General features: G+C 42.8%; 2 protein-coding genes across 17 annotated transcripts in view; one reads left to right on the top strand and one right to left on the bottom strand.

Annotated features, from left to right (window-relative positions):
• Window positions 1-904: 904 nt before the first annotated feature.
• PRDX4 (peroxiredoxin 4) lies at window positions 905-8,540 on the top strand. 2 transcript variants are annotated; one of them, XM_074604847.1, is made up of 8 exons: window positions 909-1,199; window positions 3,737-3,854; window positions 4,843-4,959; window positions 5,534-5,656; window positions 6,321-6,451; window positions 6,781-6,815; window positions 8,026-8,072; window positions 8,417-8,540. In XM_074604847.1, exons 1-8 carry the CDS (start codon window positions 962-964, stop codon window positions 8,418-8,420), a joined length of 813 nt encoding a protein of 270 aa, XP_074460948.1. In that variant the 5' UTR covers window positions 909-961; the 3' UTR covers window positions 8,421-8,540. The 2 variants fall into 2 exon arrangements, with proteins under 2 accessions (XP_074460958.1, XP_074460948.1); XM_074604857.1 differs by lacking the exon at window positions 8,026-8,072 and having other exon boundaries at window positions 905-1,199.
• The window catches only part of ACOT9 (acyl-CoA thioesterase 9), a 39,377-nt gene continuing 27,416 nt past the window's right edge, over window positions 6,777-18,737 (bottom strand). For 11 of the 15 annotated variants that reach the window (XM_074604750.1, XM_074604789.1, XM_074604825.1 and 8 more), the window contains 4 exons: window positions 18,237-18,322; window positions 17,334-17,421; window positions 16,995-17,145; window positions 13,574-16,743 (listed from right to left, as the gene is read on the bottom strand). In XM_074604750.1, coding sequence (XP_074460851.1) covers window positions 16,685-16,743; window positions 16,995-17,145; window positions 17,334-17,421; window positions 18,237-18,322 — 384 coding nt within the window. In that variant the 3' untranslated portion in view covers window positions 13,574-16,684. Of the gene's footprint in view, window positions 7,589-9,687; window positions 9,737-13,277; window positions 13,335-13,573; window positions 16,744-16,994; window positions 17,146-17,333; window positions 17,422-18,236; window positions 18,323-18,737 lie in introns of those variants that run through there. The other 4 variants (XR_012589592.1, XR_012589570.1, XR_012589571.1 and 1 more) reach the window with 4 other exon arrangements.

Below are 18,737 nucleotides of genomic sequence, written 5' to 3'. Positions count from 1 at the left end.
CAGTACCTGAGTGCACTTACAAGAAAGGTGGGGCCAGACTTTTTAGCAGGACAGGTGTAATGGCTTTAAATTAAAAGAGGGTAGATTCAGACTAGATACAAGGAAGAAATTTATTTATGATGAGGTGGTGAAACACTGGCACAGGTTTCCCAGAGAGGTGGTAGATGCTCCATCTCTGGAAACATTCAAGGTCAGGTTGAGCAACCTGATGTAGTTGAAGGAGTCCCTGCTGATTGCACTGGGGTTGGACTAGATGACTGTTAAAAGCTCTCTTCCAACCCAACTCATTCTATGATTCTATGAATTAAAAGGCACTTAGTAGTCTCATTTCAGTTTAACCACACTCCTAACACAGCCACCACGTGCACGCACTACATGGAAATTGCTGGCAGCAATTCAAGGCTTGAGACCTCAGGCAGTACGCTTTCTCACGTGTCCTGTGTTCATTTGGCCAGCACGCACGCGGGGCCCTTGGTATGACCGCGAGGGATGAAACGCCCGTGGAGCCTGTGCTGCCACAGACAGGAAAGATACCAGGTGGCAAATCTCCCGTATGGGCAGCGTCCTTCTGCACCCACACGCACCGGAGCACACACACGCTCTCCTCCCACACGCACATCCGTTCTGCTTTTCTCTATTTCTCCACACGCGTACATAATTCATCATTTCTTACGGGGCTTACAAAGGGGACAGGCTGGAGGGGGCTGGCGCAGGAGGCCACAGCCCGGCCAGCACTTGCCCGGGCCCAGGCGGCAGGCAGCGCCCTGACCGACCGAAAGGCCGGGGCTGTCGGTGCCGGGTGCGGGGGAGAGTGCACACACCGCAGCGGGCCGCGGTGACCTGCCCCAGGGAGGGCGGGGGGAGACTGGCCTTGCGGCCGGCAGCCTGTGCGAGCGGACCGGACAAGCTCCGCCCCGCCGCCGCCCCTCCGCCGCGGGGACGTGCACTCGCTCGGCGGGCCATGGAGGCGGCGCGGCGGTGGCTGCGAGCGGGCGGCGGGGCGAGGGCCCGGCACTCCGCGCCGCTGTTGCTGCTGGTGGTGCTGGCGCTGGGAGGCGAGGCGGCGGCGGAGGAGCCGCGGCCGGGGCGGCAGCGGGGGGACGAACAGTGCCATTACTACGCCGGGGGTGAGGTCTACCCCGGGGAGGCGGCTCGTGTGCCCGTCTCCGATCACTCGCTCCACCTCAGCCAGGCCAAGAGTAGGTGCCGGGCGGGGCTGGGGCTGCCGAGGCAGCGGGGAGAGGAGCGGCGAGGCCCTCGCGGCGGGCGGGGGATACCGGGCGGGCGCCCCGCGTTCGCGCTGCCGCCGTGGGAGCGGTGGGGGGGTGACCGCAATGCGCCTCCACTGGCGCCGCGCTGAGGGGGAGGGAGGGGGGCGGTTAACGGCCATGTGGCGGTTGGTGGCCGCGGGGCCGTTAACGGCCGCGGGGCGGGCGGGGGGCGGCGGTCTCCCCGTGCGCGGAGCGGGAGAGCGGCGGGCAGCGCCACGTCAGGCCCAGCGGGCGGCCGGGTCGGCTTGCGGCCGTGCCGGGGTTCCCGGCGAGAGCAGCCCCCGGCCCGGCGCGGCCCCTCCGCGGGCTGACCGTGGCGGTTCGGTCGCGGGTGTCCCCGAGGAAGCGGCAGCTCCCGGATGCTATCCCTCCGGGAAAGTGGCTTCGGGCTGCAGCAGCGGGCGTGCTGCATCCCCGGGCGGGGCTCAGGAGGGAGGCCCACCGTGCCCCTTCCAGAGCTGCGGCTTCGTCGTGGTAAATGGGCGGCGAGTTCAGCGTGTCACAGACATTCAGCAAGGGCTGTGGATCCCGAAACAGCACACGAGCTAAGGGAAATGCTTTCAACAATATACAGAAGCGTTCTGTGCTCGCACTGTGGTTAGAAATAACTGAACGGTCACCTCTCCTAACGTTCTACCAGTTTTTACTGGGCTTGCCTCATCACTTGCTTTCGTGCCTGTGCTCTCTTGTGATTTAAATACTTCATAACAGACTTCGGTGCAAACATTTTAATTGAGTCGCAGTGAGATGTTGAGGGGCAGCTGTTCAGGTCCCATCCTGCAGAACAGAGAATGGAGAGAAGCCGTGTAGAAACCATCTTCGCTGTGAGAATTTGCAGCTTTAAATCCTTTTCCTTTGCCAAGCCAGGGTATGGCTTCCATTTTAAACATTTGCAAACAGATGCTATCAAAAGAATGGAAAACCAGACAAGATATCTGTAACTGTTTGGTTTTTCCTCCCTTTGTAAAGTAGATTATTATAGCATTCCAGACAAGTGTTTTTAAACAAAAAAAACTCACCTTAATTTAGAAAGGGGTCAAGACACAATGTATTTTATTTGATTTCTTTTCCTTCTCCCTCCTAATCTGAAGGTCAGTTGAAGAGAAAGTTTTGCTACAAAGAGATTAGCATTGGGGTGACGCTATTTTGTGAAGAGCAACATATTTGAAAAATTTTGGAAAGCTCGAAATGATCCTTAATCCTTGCTTTCACTTGAAAATTGTCCCATACCTGCAAAGACTCAGTAAAAAAATGTTGGAAGTCTAGCTCTTGAAATCTGATTAGAAAGAATTCTGCAGAAGTCTTGAGAGGAAGAAGAGCATTTTGTCAAAAAATGTAAACTGAAATTATTGGTCACACCTCCTGCCTCTCTGTGCTTGTATTGCTGCTTCCCTTGTGGGTTAGATCAAGTGAAACCAAAGCAGACTGCCTTCCCGCTCAGGGGCACGATCTGTCTGATGATTTGGGGTATTTTTTGAGGTCCTTGTTGTGCATCCTTACTAACTATATTTTACAGATGAGGGTTGTCTTAAGGATAGCCCAACGACGTAGTCATCATCCAGATAATAACTAAGATTCCATATATCTTTCTCAGCAGCATTTCCCTTATTTCCTGGAGCTGTATGTCCATGTCCTTGACATCACAAGTGTATTTAGGTCACCTTGTATCTCCAGCATACCCTGTTCTTTGTCTGCGAATTCACAGTACTATGAAAATAGCACCTGGCAAAATGATTTTTAGTATTTCAAATTCAAAGTTAATCCCTTTTGATAGGAATAGTACATCGTTTCGTGCATTTTAATTGGATTTAAAAGAAAAAAAACACAACTATGTTCAAGTTACAATTTGCTTAGGAGTTGTAATTATAAATAAATATATATATATATAAAAATATATATATAAATAAATAAATATACACTGCATTTTTAGGCATTTGTCTCTAAATGTCTTGTAGCATGTATTTTTTATGGACTTGAATTCCAAGTAGTTTTCCATGGCTAAGAAGTAACAATATGATTTTCAACCACCTTGTGCTTCTGGTTCACAACAGCTGTTCATAACAGAATAGTGGGGGTTCCGAAATCTTAAACAGGTTCTCGTTCAGGCTAACAGATGTTCTGCCATGAGCTGGTAGTGTACACGTGGTTTGTTTCGACATGCCCAGATAAGGATTGTGTGGCCTTGATTATCAGCAATTCAGAGGGCTCATGTATAAGCACAAGTTGGTCAAATTATTTACTTTACATGCGTACTGAAACCTACCTTTCTTCCTTATCCTGTAACCTCTGCCTACTGTGAACTTTTTAAAGTGGTAAGGAAGTTTCATTTTTTGAACTGTGCAGTAGGTTGTTTTTCAAGCAAAAGGAAGAACAGTTACCCTTGCACACCAGCTAGCTAATGAACAGCTTTGTTTGAACACGTGCTTTGTATTCTGACTTCTAATTGAACGTCCTTTCTATTTCAGTCTCCAAGCCAGCACCTTACTGGGAAGGAACAGCAGTCATTAATGGAGAGTTTAAAGAGCTGAAATTAACAGATTATGAGGGGAAATATCTTGTCTTCTTCTTCTATCCTCTTGACTTGTAAGTAAGACCACTGTAGACATACCAAGACTTAGTGCAGCTACACTAGACTCATAATTCATTAATTTTTCTCTTTTTTTGAGGTCTTGTTTTTTGTTTGGTAAGGGTTTGGAGGAGAAGAAAGGAGCGACAGATGAAAACATATTCTTTGCATTTGTGTTTTCATCATGCATTGGTAAAATTGTAACACAGTCTTTGTCGTAATAAGTGTGTCCACTAATTTGTGTCTCCACACAAAAAAAATACCTCTCAGTCTGTAGTCCCCAGTCAGGTAACCTTTACCTTCTGTATGATGCTGTAAATCACTGCTGCTGAAGTGCATGTAGTGTATCTAACAGATGGCCTTTAAGCTCATCCCATAACATCCTAGAACACTTGTCATTACCTTCCTTTATTTGGAACGCAGTAACTTCACTGGTTGAGTGAAAACATCTCTGCTTTCTACTAGACAATCCTACTCTTTTCCATAAAATGAAGAAAAGAGGACAGAGATGCATAACTACCTTAGTATTATAAAGGAGATAGTATTGCTCTTTGCCCTTAGCTTCAAGGCCCTAGACATTGTGATCTTTACCACTTTATTTCTTCTGTAGTGGAAAAAGTTCAAGTCAAAATAGTTAAAATTTGTAGACATGCATGGTAACAACGAATTATAGTATGTTCCTCTGAAAAAAGTGGCATATTGTGGTTAAATTCAGCCACTTGATATTCATAAAGTCTAAAAGAAAGTAAGTGTGAAAACACTTGTATCCAGACTTAAATCCAACTCTAGGTTTATAATCTTCTTCAGTAATAAACAGTTTGTAACTAAGCTAGAGTCTGAGGCTGGAAGATTTGTCAGGCAGCAATTCAGTTAAATACTTGAAGAAGCAATAAAAATTAAGTAAAAGCTGAAATCATTTATGATAAATCCACAGTTTTAAGTTAAACAGAGAACTTACTGGATGTTTCATGAAATTTTGACTTTGTCTTGTCTTAAATTTTCTAGCACATTTGTATGTCCAACTGAGATAATTGCCTTTAGTGACAGAATTGAAGAATTCAGAGCAATAAATACCGAAGTAGTAGCGTGTTCTGTGGACTCAAAGTTCACTCACTTAGCATGGTATGTATCTTATACTTGTCTTTCACTAAAAATTATTCATGGGTCCATCTTAGCTGAAGAACTGTATCCCCAGATTTTTAGCCTGTGTAGGTATAACATAATGTGTAAAAGTGTGATGCTATTGATACAAATCTTTAACATATTTTTCAGTGGTAAAAATTTTTAACCTTAGTGTGTGAAACTGCCTTTATCTTTGAAGCTTGTTTAACATGTATTGCTCAAAATATATCACGTGTCAGTCCAAAAAATACCACAAATAAATAAAAAAAAAGAGCTAAGGATGCAAGTATCTGTAAATGCATCACACAGTCCCAATTCATGAGCACATTGGTATGAAGCAAATAAGACTGATAAGAAAGAGGTCATTATTAATGGATGTGGCCAAAAACTGCAAAAGATCTACTGAACATTTTGCTCCAACCATTAATAGCATTCATCTCCCTTGTGTGCAGAACAAAAAAAACATCGCTTGCACTAAATCCTTCTGTCCGTACTCTTCTGGTTTGTGACTTGTAACTTTGTGGAGGGAATATGAGTCTTTGAGACATACATCTGTATCTCATTTCTTTCAAAGGATTAATACTCCTCGAAAACAAGGAGGACTCGGACCTATGAAGATTCCACTTCTTTCAGATTTGACGCACCAAATTTCAAAGGATTATGGAGTATATCTGGAAGATCAAGGGCACACACTCAGGTATTTTACTTAGTTATGGTTCTTTTTTTTGTGGTTTTTCTTTTTTTTGCTGGGGTAATACTTTAAAGAAGCATTTGAAATTTTTTTGAGAGCAGTTTTTACTTGGGGATTCATGCCAAGACACAAAATAAATATTGAAGAACACAAAAAAAAGTCATAATAAGGCAGAACAGGGGTGGAGGTTAACATCCTATTTAACAGCAGTCGTCAGCAGATGCCTAGGGCAGAGCAAACATGCAGAATTCACCGGAATTGCCGTTGCTCAGGGACCTCCCAAGTCCAAGTTGGGGCAAGAGTAAGAGTAACTAATGGCCTCAAGAGATACATCTTTCATAAACGTGATTAGTTGCTTTTGGGATCCCTGTAACAGCACAGCATCTGCAACCTGCCCTGGCAGGGCCTCTCAAAGCTTAGTTTTATGTTCTGCAGAGAAGTATCCTTTTCTGGTTTTAACTTACCCTCAGCTCATGTCATCTGATACCGCAGGTAAAGAATGGTAGGTTAGTTCTAGTCTTAGTATTATAGTTGGTATTCTAAGGTGGTGGGTATTGTATGTTGTTTGCAGAGATCAAATTCCTCCCATCCAGCAGACATAAAATAGTGGACACTATTAGTGCAATTAGTTCTCTTTACTAACATGCACACCAAAAAATTTTTTTCACAGAGGCCTTTTCATTATTGATGATAAGAGGATCCTTCGACAGATCACGATGAATGACCTTCCTGTCGGGAGATCAGTGGATGAAACGCTTCGTTTAGTACAAGCATTCCAATACACTGACAAACATGGAGAAGGTGCTCTCTCTTTTAAATACTTTCATGTTGAAGATTGTTTTACTTAAACTAGAAGCTGGTTTTGTAGGTTTTTGGAATAAAAGTACTCAGTAGCATTAGAGACTGGCCTCGTGTAGTGAATGAAGTGATAGGTGGTATCAGGCATAAAATGTTATGACACCATCCCATGTATAAAAAAAACTGTACATATAATAGTTGCAGATATTTACATGTGACACTTGTGTGCTGCTTCGCTTCAAGTTCAGAAAGAGAATATTAAGTTCACAAAAGTAAGCGTGTGTAAAAAGTACTTTTTACTAACTTTGTCCTTTTTTTTTCTTTTTTTCCAGTTTGCCCTGCTGGTTGGAAACCTGGCAGTGAAACAGTAAGTCACTCTATTTAAATGCACGTACTACTAAAAAACACTCAGTTACCACTTCCACTAAAGCAAAATCCAAAATCTTTGCAACTTTCAATGAAATGATATGAGTAAACTTGCATTATTGTAGTTGCAGCTTTTGGATTACTAGTGATTTCATTAGGAGCTCATTTCCCTCACACTAGACATATTCCAGTTGTTTTGAATTCCCTGCATATGAACAAAACTCTCTTGAGCAGCAATGAGTTCGTGATCAAGAACTTTTTTTCCTGTTAACACCTGATGAGAGGAAGTTGGAAACAAGTCTTGAGTTTGTCCTATCTTCTCAGTTATTTGTTCATATAAATTCTTGGCTCTGTCAAGTCTTACTGTGGATCCTAGACGCTACACAAAAAAGAAAGGGACAAGTCCCCAGGCTGCTGTAGTACCTGACAGAGCCAGTGTGCCACTATCAGAACTCCAGCAGAGAGCACTGCTTTGCTGTGCAGTAGCTCTTTCTCCTTTGTTACTACTCCCCTACATGTGACTACCAGCAGAAGAGCCAGGGTTCAGATAAACACCCACTGAACTTGTTTGTGTTCTCTGGGCTTGGATCAAGCCTCAGCGGAATAATGAAACTTTCACTAGAGGCCTGAGCTGCCTAGTTCAGATGAGATCACTGCCATTTATTTGAGCATGTGGCTTTCTTCTCAACCATCTGGTGATGACAGAGCGTTGTTGTTGAAGAGCTGGCTCAACAAAACACAGGTCCCAGCAGCCTCTAAGCAGAGTAGCGAGCACTGTAATTGATAGTAAAAACAGCGGAATGTTAAACGATGTTTCTTTGCTGGATGTGAAAGCTTCCCAGGATGACTGGAGGCTAGGAGTCACCTCTTTCAAGCCAGCAGGAGAGTGTCTTAGTGGGGGAAGCTGGATATTAAGACTGTAAAATGAAAGAGGGCTGGCTGGCCTAACGGACTATTTTGGCACTGAAAAGTTCTGCCGTCCATAACCATGGATTACCTAAATAATGTGACATGAACATATTTTCTAAAAAACAGTCTTAAAATATTGAGGTTAACAGCTCAAATACTACCAATTTAAAGACCTAAAACAATACATAAGCATTCTCTTCCTCCTCTCTGCAAAAGATGCAGATAATTTAAATAGCAAAGTAGTTCAAAAAGACTTTCTCGAAGATGTAGCCACACCTTCTAAATGTGTTTGATTTAATTAGATCAAACCAGAGGAAGCCATGAGAGTGTGGTGGCCAAGGGAAGAACTGTAAGTAAATTCAAAGATTTGTCTTAATTACAGACATTAATTTATTAAAGTATCTTGCTTTTGGGGCAAGCAACATAGCCGTATCTGCTCCCAGCTGTCAAAAGTCTTCCTTTGGTAGGCTGCACTCTCTCTTCCGCCAATTAGTTAAATCTTTCTGCCACTGCTGTTAGGTATCTTTAGAGGTAAACAGTAATCTAATAGCAAGTCAACTGATAAATTACCCCTGGGTGTTGCTTGTGGGTTGGCATCATATTATGAAATACTATGCCGTGCTGGGTTTATAGTTTATTGCATTTGCGTGGTTTTGTTTTTAGAATAACATTTTCATTTTCTTTCTTGCACAGATAATTCCAGATCCAGCTGGAAAACTGAAGTATTTTGATAAACTAAACTGAGGTTTGCTTCTGCTGAATTACATAGGTCACATTCAACTTGATTTTTGCCAATAAAATTTCATTAATTTTGTTACTTTCATGAGTTTGACTAATATGTAACTGCGGTAGACCATTAAAGGTCTTTTTGCTTAAACAGGACTCTAACCTGTGTGAAGCACAGGTACCTTATTAGTTATCAGAGAATATTCTTGTGAAATAACACATTTTCCTTGTAAACCTTGTTTAGACGCTTGGTTTTCCCAAAGTTTACTCCTCTCAGCATCTCGGGCTTAGATTCATGACTTTTGCTATTGAGAGATTACTTAATTTCTGCAAAAATCTTGTCTGCTTGGTCATATTCTGGGAGCTACAGATAGAAAAGAGCCACTTGGTTACGGTACATTAGTCTGTAGTCTGGAGGCAATAGCACCTAACCCAAAAGCCAGAAAGAAGTTACAGCTGCTGAATTAAATTTCCAGTCTGTCCAAAGCTGGAAAACATTTTTAAACTACTAAGAACATATCCTATGCTACATAAATCGGTACAACTTCACTGAAAAAAAGACAGCTATGTCAGTTCATGGGGTTCAAGAGCTGAACCGGTAGTTTTTTCCATGCTCGTATTTGTAGTGTATGTGCTGATAAGATTGATTCCATTTCACAGGGTCTGAATTTTTCCATGGCCCCACACTGTTAATATATGTACATAGTGGTTAGTGTCCTGTGCTACTCTACTTATTAACTGTGACTCCTAGTTTGAAGGGAGTAATTGTAGTCTTTCCCAAGAGCCCAAGTATTGACACGTCCAGTGACCATCAGAAACTCTGGTGGCTCATGTACGTGAATTTCTTCTGTCAAGGGAAAAGAACATCTCCACATAAGACATACTTTGTACTTGTGAGCACTGGAGATCTCTTTCATAGGAATATCTTCTCTTGCTCCTTCCTGCCTCTCCCTCTTTTTAACGTGGTGTTCTAGAGTTTGTGCAACTGGAAGAATAGCGCCTGTAGTCAGTGTCAGCCCTTCACCAGGGTCATCCTTGGAAAGGCCCCAGAGGCGGCTTCCTCCCTGCTCCAGTCCAGCACAGCTATGTTATTACTCTTGGTTGGATCCCTCACTTGTGAGAGCTCATTTCCCCTTCCCCCACCAGGCCATACAATTCCCTTCCCTGTGCACAGACACTCCAGTACAGTACAGTGCTGCAGAACGAGACCAGCAGTTGCATCCTCACTGTAAAGTTACCTGATTTTCTAGAGGTCGGTGAATATTGAGCAGCTCTCCGGATTAGTCACTGCAGACAGAAAAGAGAGGCGGCTGCTTGACTTTTGCTTCAGCTCTGATGCGAAGAACACCTAAGCACGTGCCTGGGACAGAGGGAACCATAGCCAGAGCAAGCAGAACTCCACCAAGTGCAATCGCCCTGGTCCCTTCAAGGAGTGGAGAAAGGAAGAGCTGATCCCATCCAGAGGGGAACAGAGGCACAGCGGGACCAACGCCAAATGCCAGAGGCTGGTAATGCGCTGCTCCAGCCCATGTGACCAGAGGGCAGCAGGTAGAGAGGCTGTTTCTCACACTGCTAGGCTGTAAATCATCTGCTTGAATTTTACTCAGGGTTTTGTTTACAGCCTTTATCAACTCTGGAACACCAAAAACATCAACAGCGAGAACGTTCAAATAACTCCAAGGAACTGCAGCGTGACAAACAGAGGCCCAGCTATTACATGGATATCCAGAAACAGCCCAAGGCACAAAACAAACCTAACGCTCCTGTCTGCCTTAGAAATAGCGCGTGTGCCCTCTTCTTCAGCCTCTCTGGCCAGCTCACTCTCACACCTAACACTCGCCCCAACAGCAAAAACCTCTGATACTAAGCCAGCAGAGGAGGTGCGATAAAGCCAGAGATGAGTTACGACCTGCATGCTGAACACGCTCCATCCAGCCCACCGTTCCTTGCGGAGCCAGGCAAGTAGCAAGTTAAAGCAACAAAACCACAGGTGGTATTGCTGTAGCACACACATCAAACAAAAGCAGATGTCGAAAGCTGTACAAATCCTGAGCCAAGAAAAGAAAACAGGAGGAACACTTACTGACTGAAGAAAACCGAGGCCTATCTGCACGCTTTGAACAGTGTGGATTTAGGTCCACAGCACTGTAACTCTGCCAAATGTGAAGGCCCCAGCCCTCTACATGCATGTGGCAGGGAATGGGCTAAGGAATTATTTATTTTTTTAGCAGTTCAATAGGAATAAAAAGTCCGAGGGAAATAGTCCTTAAGCAAAGACCCGAGTTGCTATGTCACATTACATAGTTGAAATGAAAGATTATTTCTACGGCAAGAGAGAATGGGGTTTTACAGAGATTTGGATATGCTGGGAGGGAAGTTCAGGAAGGAAAAGACTGGGAAACAAAAATGCAAAAGTGCTGGTATTTGGGGGAGAGAAGTGGGACTTAGGGAAAGGGGGAGAGGCAGAAACAAAGGCAGATTCTCAGTTACACGCTGCCTCCAGGAAAAAGGGAAACTGAAGGACAGAAGATCAGATCCCTCAATAGAATAACAACACTGGAAATGCGGTAGGGAGGGTGAAACACTGAAGTCTGTGATCACAAGGATTTGCAGACACGCAAGACAAAGGCCAAGCTGAGGATCTGCCTTATCGCTACCTACTAAAGCTACTGCCTTCCTCTTGCTCGACTATTGAGAACTTCCTTTCAGCATACCCTGGGATAACATGCACCATTTAATGGCATCAGCTGATTTTTGTGCTACCTTCCGTCACATAACAGCCCATAACAGCCTGATGAGCAGCTCCAGGCAGTACAGAGCTTCCTCGGGTGGCTGTTCCCCCAGCTGCAGGGAGAAGTCAAGGAAGGAACAACAGAAAGCAGGACTAGAAACTATACATGAACAGAGCAAGTAAACCTCTTCAAAGGATAAGGCCCTATTCCAAACTGACGTTTTGTGGAAGAATCATGCTCTTGGACCTTCACACACGTACTATATACACACCTGATAAGTGCAGTGAAATAGTAATGAATTGATAACGCAACTTTAAGGACGATGCTGCGATAGCTATTTCAGAGGTGCACATGGCTAATTCTTTGTATTATATGATCAGCGTGTGGTGGGTTTGAGATCTTCCAGCAAAACCATCAAGAAAAAATTAATTTCAAAATCGGACTCTAGTAGTGCCAGTATCTCAGACAGGATTATCCAGCAGGCAAAGGAGTTTAAAGGTTTGCTTTGCCCTTCTGTTACAATTAACAGATTTCTGCAATCAACCTTCTAGTTCTGGTCTCTAAATATGCCTCTTCTATTAAGCACATATAAAATATGTCTGAGCTGAAGGACAACTTCTGGGAAACTAAGCAACACATATGGTCTGCAGTTGACAAAGATAAAATATAGGTAGTTTCAATTAAACAGCTGAAGTTGATTCTGACCCCTTAGTGATAATAAATGCTGAGGCAGTACAGAAACCCACTCCTCTTCCACCTGCACATCACGAATCCCTGCCTACTATTTGGATTAGGGATTGCCATGGCCTTAGTTGGAAAGGTCTTACGCACAGCTGTAAAAACAAAGTTTTCAGATTAGCACAAGCGGGACCAGAATGAAAATCCGATTTTTTTTTTTTTTTTAAACAAATAAAAGTAACATCATCCTCTGAAAGAAAGAAGATCCACCAGCAAACTTCACTGAAGTCCACACTGCAGTGCACATCCTTAGCACTGCTTGAATACAACCCTTTCAAATATTGGTGCAGAGAGTTGAATCCAAGAACCTGATTTCCGGCCACCAGTTTGAAACTGGTGATTCACATCACGGCAACCTCAAATGAATTCAAACAGACCAGGCAGTGCCATCAGCAATGGTCTCTCACAAAGCAGTAACTGTACGAATGATGGTGGTCTGTTTTTCCACTACTCTTCACCTGAAGTTTGAAATAGTGGTAGAATTAAATCTCGCGAAACTCTGTTTCCCAAACCCTGGGATGTATTCACGGGCCTCTCTTGGAAACACGTGAAACGCAGGTGCACGGAGCTGACATCGTGAACTCATCTTTTCTAAAGAAAAAGCAAAGAGCTCCTGCAAAGCAAGTAACTACTAGCAATAAGAAACTGCCTTCAGCTTCCACTGCTGATTCGGGCAAGTCTCTCACATGCCTCAATTGCTCTCTCAGCAGCTGAAGAGATGCTTTATACACCAGTGAGGTCTGCAGGTGAAAGCCACCTCTGCAAGCAGAAAGGACCTTGCTGGCGTAGGAACTTTTGTGACAACCACACCACCGCTGCCTCTGGGCCCGGTACTCTGGCAAGCCAGCCTCACAGAACAACACCCGCAGATGCTGCCCCGCCACCCCCAGATGCTCTGAGAAAGTTCTTCCTCCCCAGGCAGCCAGCCCTGCCTCTTCTGCGGTGCAGAGCCCTGGCACTAGCCTACTTGTGATGCCAATAAGAAGAAACTTACTTTTAGCGGCATTTATTTCTGGAGATGACCCCCTCATAGGCTCCTCACCAGCCTGTCAAGACACAGAGGGCCTGGAGGATGGGTCCCTACTGCAGGAAGCGACAGTCCTTTCTGAGTGCCCCAAGCACCAGTCCCCAGAGCCATGCTCCCCTCCCTCCAGAAATCTCCCATTTCTGCTACGTAGCAGAAGACAGAAGAGTAAAGAGCAGCCAATGCCCAGAAGTGTCTCCAGCCCTGCAGGAACGAGGATGCCCTGCTGTCAGGGCAAGTGCTCCAGTACATCTTCTATGCAGGTATCATCATCCAACTACACATTCCACAAAAAGAGACCTCGGTTTCTCTTTCATGAAAGCTGAATACTTACCCTTTTATTTTCCAGTTAGCCAGTGCCCAGCCCGTGAAGAAATCATCTCTCCCACACCTAGGTAAAAATGCATTCAGAGGAGGACCAGTGATCAAATAAGTCTGTCACCAGACAAAGGCTGGACTGAACATGCAGTAAAGCCACTTAAGCACGCAGAAAGTATAGAGCGGGTTTCTGAACTAAACCTTCACTCAGAGGCCCGCACTGCACCAGCTCCAGCAAGCTTCTTCCCAGAATGCTGTACACCACGACATGGCTGCAAAGGAATCGTGTGTACTTGAAGAACTACCACAAGCTGTTACAATAAGTTTGAGTAAAATTTTAATACTTTCTTTTTTTTTTTAAACACAGAAAAATAAAAACATCTAAAACAAAGTGCTTTTTTGGGCACTGAGCTCAGCCAGTCCCACAGAAATCTCCTTTTATATCACCATTTACTACTGAGAGGGTTAGGGCAGGCAATCCAGCTACTAGACTTCCTCACTGTATTCCAAGACACGACGGGCACAGAAACATTTACTTCCCACTATGGAGCCACAGCCAATTACACAGATAGGCTCTCTATAATAAAAAGATTTCATACCAAAACCTTTAGGCTTCTGTGGTAACAGTCACTTACAGCAGTGACAGGTTGGTCATTAAGCTACAATATAAACTCAACATTAATTGCTATGTTAAAATATTCTAATTCTGAATGTGAGATCTGAGAACAGTTTTATCTTGCACACAAAGCTATACAGCGATGTGCATAAATAACACCCTTGAAGATACATTTAGCCTATTGTCAGAGAGGGTGACAATTTGGAGTTATCTTCTCAGAGTAAAAAATATGTGAGCACATATTCTGTGTCTTTCTGTTTATTACGATATATATTTTCCATCTTTTACGTATGTATATATATACACACACTTTCTGTATGACTGTACATATATTTCTATAACTGCTGTGATTGTGGTACACGATTAAGTTATCATGAACTTTGAAGACACATTAATTCTTCTAAGCATCTTCATTTGTGGGATTTATTTTCTTCACTGTGTCCAGATGTTTTGATGTCACGCCTTGCTCCCTAATCTGTTACCTCTTTTTCTCCTCTCCAGTCCCTTCCCAAAGGCTGAATTTTAAAATTATGATGAATTCCTATTTAAATACAGCTGAAAAGGCAGTAGAGGAAGAACTTGGTACTCCTTTAACTTACAAGTGTTATACAAAAGCGACCCAGGTAGGACCACTGCGTCAACGATAAAAACCTGGAGATAGTCAGGAGTAAGACATAGTTCTGAAATAGATCCCTCCACTTCCTGCCTTCCTACTTATTTTCTTAATAGCCAACAGCGACCCATTCATCGAGGGGGAAAGAAGCTGGGGTAGAATTTCAGTTCTTTATTTCTGTGGTCAGTTAACTATATTCAGCTTCCAAAAAGTTTTAAAAAGGAGAAAACCAGAAAATACAATACATATCCACGGTATCTTAACCGCTAAATAAGAAGATTATAAGATCATACAGCTGGATCAGCAGTGGCGTGTGGCCGAAGAGAGAAAGTCTACGTAAGGAACCAAGACCTTACTGTCACTGCAATGCATTAATCTGATCCGGATCAGGCAACACCCCGGTGCCTCCACTGGAAAGCTAGCTAACTTAGAAACACAGGCAGCCAAATCCTAGAAAGGAAAGGCTGGTTATTGCAATGCTCCCTCTCCTCACATGAACAGCAATCAGCTGTTTGGAGCCGTAAACGTCATGCTATCCTATCACCAAAGGAAGCTGGTCCTAACCGTGAATTTCTCAAAAAGAAAATTTCAACACGTTGCTTTATTTTATCAACCTGTTTCATGCATCTGAGCCAGTTCTCATAATTTCTACTTGCTGCTTCCTGATTCCAAAATATTTTAAACCTAGCAGAGACGCCAGGTTCTCTTGTATATTTTAAGACACCATGTTTCATCCGTTTAACCTACCATTGAGCCTAACCGCTTCTCTTTGGGTGTCCTGATTTGAAGGTACCAAACCACACCAATTTTGTGCTTGTGACTAATCATCCTCACTGCTAAAAGCTGATGCCTCCCATCCTCTCACCTTCCTAATTTCAGGATGTTGGGCTTTATCTGCCAGATATTGGAGATTATCAAAAGTTTCTCCATGACATTAGAAGCACTTCAGTATCAAGTACTTTCTTCCTGTTATTTATATGCCACAGTTACATCCATCGTGGTGTCCCCTCTGTGCTGGGGAATTACTCTGTCCTTCAGGTAAACTTGACAACTTTTAAAGCTGTGCGATACTCGTATCTCATTATGGTTTACCAAGGAACCGGACAAATAGTCTACCTGAGGATGTTGTCCTCTAGCTGTACCAGCCCTCAGTATGATAAAAATCCTCCCAGCATTCAGCAGCTGAATTGGGAGCTGCCCCACACAGATTCTCTGGACCCCTAACTCCAAATCAAACATAACCATTACCATTTGAGAAGTATTTTACCTTTTCAGCTCCCAATTCCTAACAAACCAAAAAGTTCTGCTCTACAATGCCATTTCCCAGTCCCATCCAGTCTCACCAATCAGATCTCTACTCTACAAGCCATGAAAAATAATTCACTAAGGAACTCACTCACAGTTATATGCCAAAAAAATGCCAAAGTTACAAGAAGCTGGCAAGGACTGGCTGCATGCAAACAGAATGCCAGAAGAGACCATCTGGCCATCTCATTTCATTGTAAAAATCAGTTTCCTCCCAAGGGAACATGAAACCATCCAAAACAGAAGCTGTAACAACCTTGTAAAATCCCAGCTGATGGGAAACACCTGCTTTATATTGCGCACACACTAGTAACTTCTGAGTTTATGCTGCTGCCCAGATGCATGTGTCCTTGTTAAAAAAATAACAAAAAACAAAAAAACCCACCCTAAACCTAATTTACACAAGAACGTAGGTCAAACGGCTTCGTTTGTGTGCATCTACTTATTGCACCTATTTTTCTGATAGAACCTCTATCCCTTATCAGGGAAACACAAAGAAGATCAACCAAGGGAAAGAAGGCAGATGGTGACAGGACAGCAAAGGTCGTAATGAGATCTCTCAAAGCAGACGAAGAGAAGCTATTTAAAGCTTAAGATGGTATTTTTTTCAGCCTTTTTGCCTAGCATTGGCATGTAAAAGTAGATTTCAACAAATCCTAGTAGCAGAGAATAAAAATCCAAATATATGCAAATACATAAATAGCACTAAAAAGGTACGTTTTGTTGTGGGGTTTGGTTTGGTGGGGGTTTTTTTGGGTTTGGTTTTTTTTTTTTTTTTTTTTTTTTTTTTTTTTTAAGTATTGCAAGCACCTGGCTGTTAGCCATCTCTAGTGACAACTCTCTCCAGGACAGCATGCTGCTACACTGCTGATGCAGCATTCAGTGTGTGTCAGATTTCTTTCATGGTTGCAGCAAAGTGTCGCTTCCCATCTAAATACAGCATGGACTCTGAAATAAGGTGGAGAAAAGAGAGAACCACATTAGTAACTTAGTATCAAGGCTGGGCAAATACACAGAATGGTAAGATTACAAGCAAGCTACACTGTCATCAAAGCATAAAATAGATGTGGTTTGCCATGAAATCCTGCTAAATTATTCAAATGCCAATAGTTCGCCTATTAAAACAACCAATGTTCCAATAGAAAGCAAGCCATCTAGTCTACAGAGTTATGATGACAACGCATTAATTGGATACTTGCCTCCGTAAGTTTTGGGGACAACCCGTGGGACCTCATTTTCTGATATAAACGTAAAATGGAAGATATTGGTTGTGTGGTGCTCCCTGGTATCTGCATCATAAACCTCACTGTGTACTCGAACCTGGATGTAGTTTTTTTCTGTGTAACAGACCTACGTAGTCAAGATAAGAGTTATAGGTCATAATTCATCACTGGCATTGAAAAACTGTAACAGACTTCATTGCACTGTTTAACAAGAAAAGTCATACACTCTCATAATGCACTGCTCATCATCAGCAATTAACAGTGACTACAGCAAAGATAAGTTTTTCTCCTTTTCAAAAAGAAATCAACTCTTACCTGTCCAGAGAGCAGTAATAAGGATCCAACCTCAACTGGCCTCTGAAACATGATATCGTCAACAGACACAATAAAAGGTCTGGAACCCCTGGAGCAAGAAAAAAGAGAAATTTCTTCTCAAGAATAACAAAGGTATTTGGAGAAATTTAAAATATTTCATTGCCAGCATTTTAATGAAGGGTTACTAGAAAATAGATCTCTCTTAAACACAGGCCACAGGAAGCGCTAAAGAATTATGTCATCACCCATGACAAAAATAACTGGAGGAAACCTTTCACACACATAAAAATACACACTCTCTAAGGACACATTATTGCATCATTATTCTATCTTATGACTTACACTTGCTAGGCAGTCTTCATGCCATCATTGCTTAGGCCTCAGTTTTCCAAGCACTGATATAAAACACTTCACTTTCTATCAGGCTATGTGTGCTCCATTAAACTTATACATAGATCTTTGCTGGGTGATGACCTCAGTCACACTTTCTAAGCATAAGCAGTTACAAGAAGGTGGTCAGAAACCATTCCTATTGAGTACAGAATGAAGATATGCAATATTTATTTGACCGAACATCTATTTTACATGGTTAGAAAGAAAACATATCTTCAAAAGTCAATCTCAATAGATTGGTAAGATAAAAGAGAACAGAAAAAGGATGTATTTTCTATCTTGACATGTAATGCTTAAAAACCAAGCTCCAAGGAGCAAGATGCTTATCTCTTTGTAAATGTAACAGATGCTCTAAGTAAAACAATGCTCTGTTCTAATAGTGCAAGATTCTACTAGACACCTAGGTCTTTTCTGCTCAGATAGTCATTAGGTTGGTTAGCCTGGCTTCCCAACCTATGTATATGTGCACAGGGCTCTGGATTATATAAGTATGATAGGTCTACAACTCACCCATAGCTGCAAGCAGTTGCCCATCCTAGTTCAAATGCTTTTCTCATGAGAAAACCCCCAAAGATCCTGTTGAAGATGTTCCGTTCCTGTATGTAGAAACAAAAATCAAGCTGCTATGTTACATATATTCTTTTCAAAGCATGGTATTGAAGTCTGCACTTCAGTTCACAGTGTTTAACGGCACTCCCAGCATCTGAATGCATAAAAAGCACTACTGAAATATATGTGCAAAAGTTCAAATGGCTGAGGCAACTTTACTTAATAGGAGCTCATCTGACTCATTTGACAACATAAGATAAAAACTCAAAATTCATCAAGAACCAGAAGCCCAACTTAAACACTTTGCAAAGGAATTTCTTTGCACAAAATGAATAGTCTAGTAAGAAAACAAGGTAATTAAAAATCTTCTGTTTTGCAGTGGCAATCCATACAGATAATAGAAAAATGGTGAAAGAAACTAAGATCTAAATACATTGCAAAGACTGCAGAACCAAAACAAAA

The sequence above is a fragment of the Larus michahellis genome, chromosome 1 (genome assembly GCF_964199755.1).
Source record: "Larus michahellis chromosome 1, bLarMic1.1, whole genome shotgun sequence".
NCBI classification, from domain to species: Eukaryota; Metazoa; Chordata; class Aves; order Charadriiformes; family Laridae; genus Larus; species Larus michahellis.
This window is presented reverse-complemented; position numbering and strand designations above follow the sequence as displayed.

What these genes read in the sequence shown, in the direction of transcription:
- PRDX4 (XM_074604857.1), top strand. Translation starts at nt 962, where the DNA reads ATGGAGGCGGCGCGGCGGTGGCTGCGAGCGGGCGGCGGGGCGAGGGCC. An exon ending in CCACCTCAGCCAGGCCAAGA is followed by an intron (nt 1,200 to 3,736) that starts GTAGGTGCCGGG and finishes TTTCTATTTCAG; the next exon opens with TCTCCAAGCCAGCACCTTAC. An exon ending in AAGTTCACTCACTTAGCATG is followed by an intron (nt 4,960 to 5,533) that starts GTATGTATCTTA and finishes TTTCTTTCAAAG; the next exon opens with GATTAATACTCCTCGAAAAC.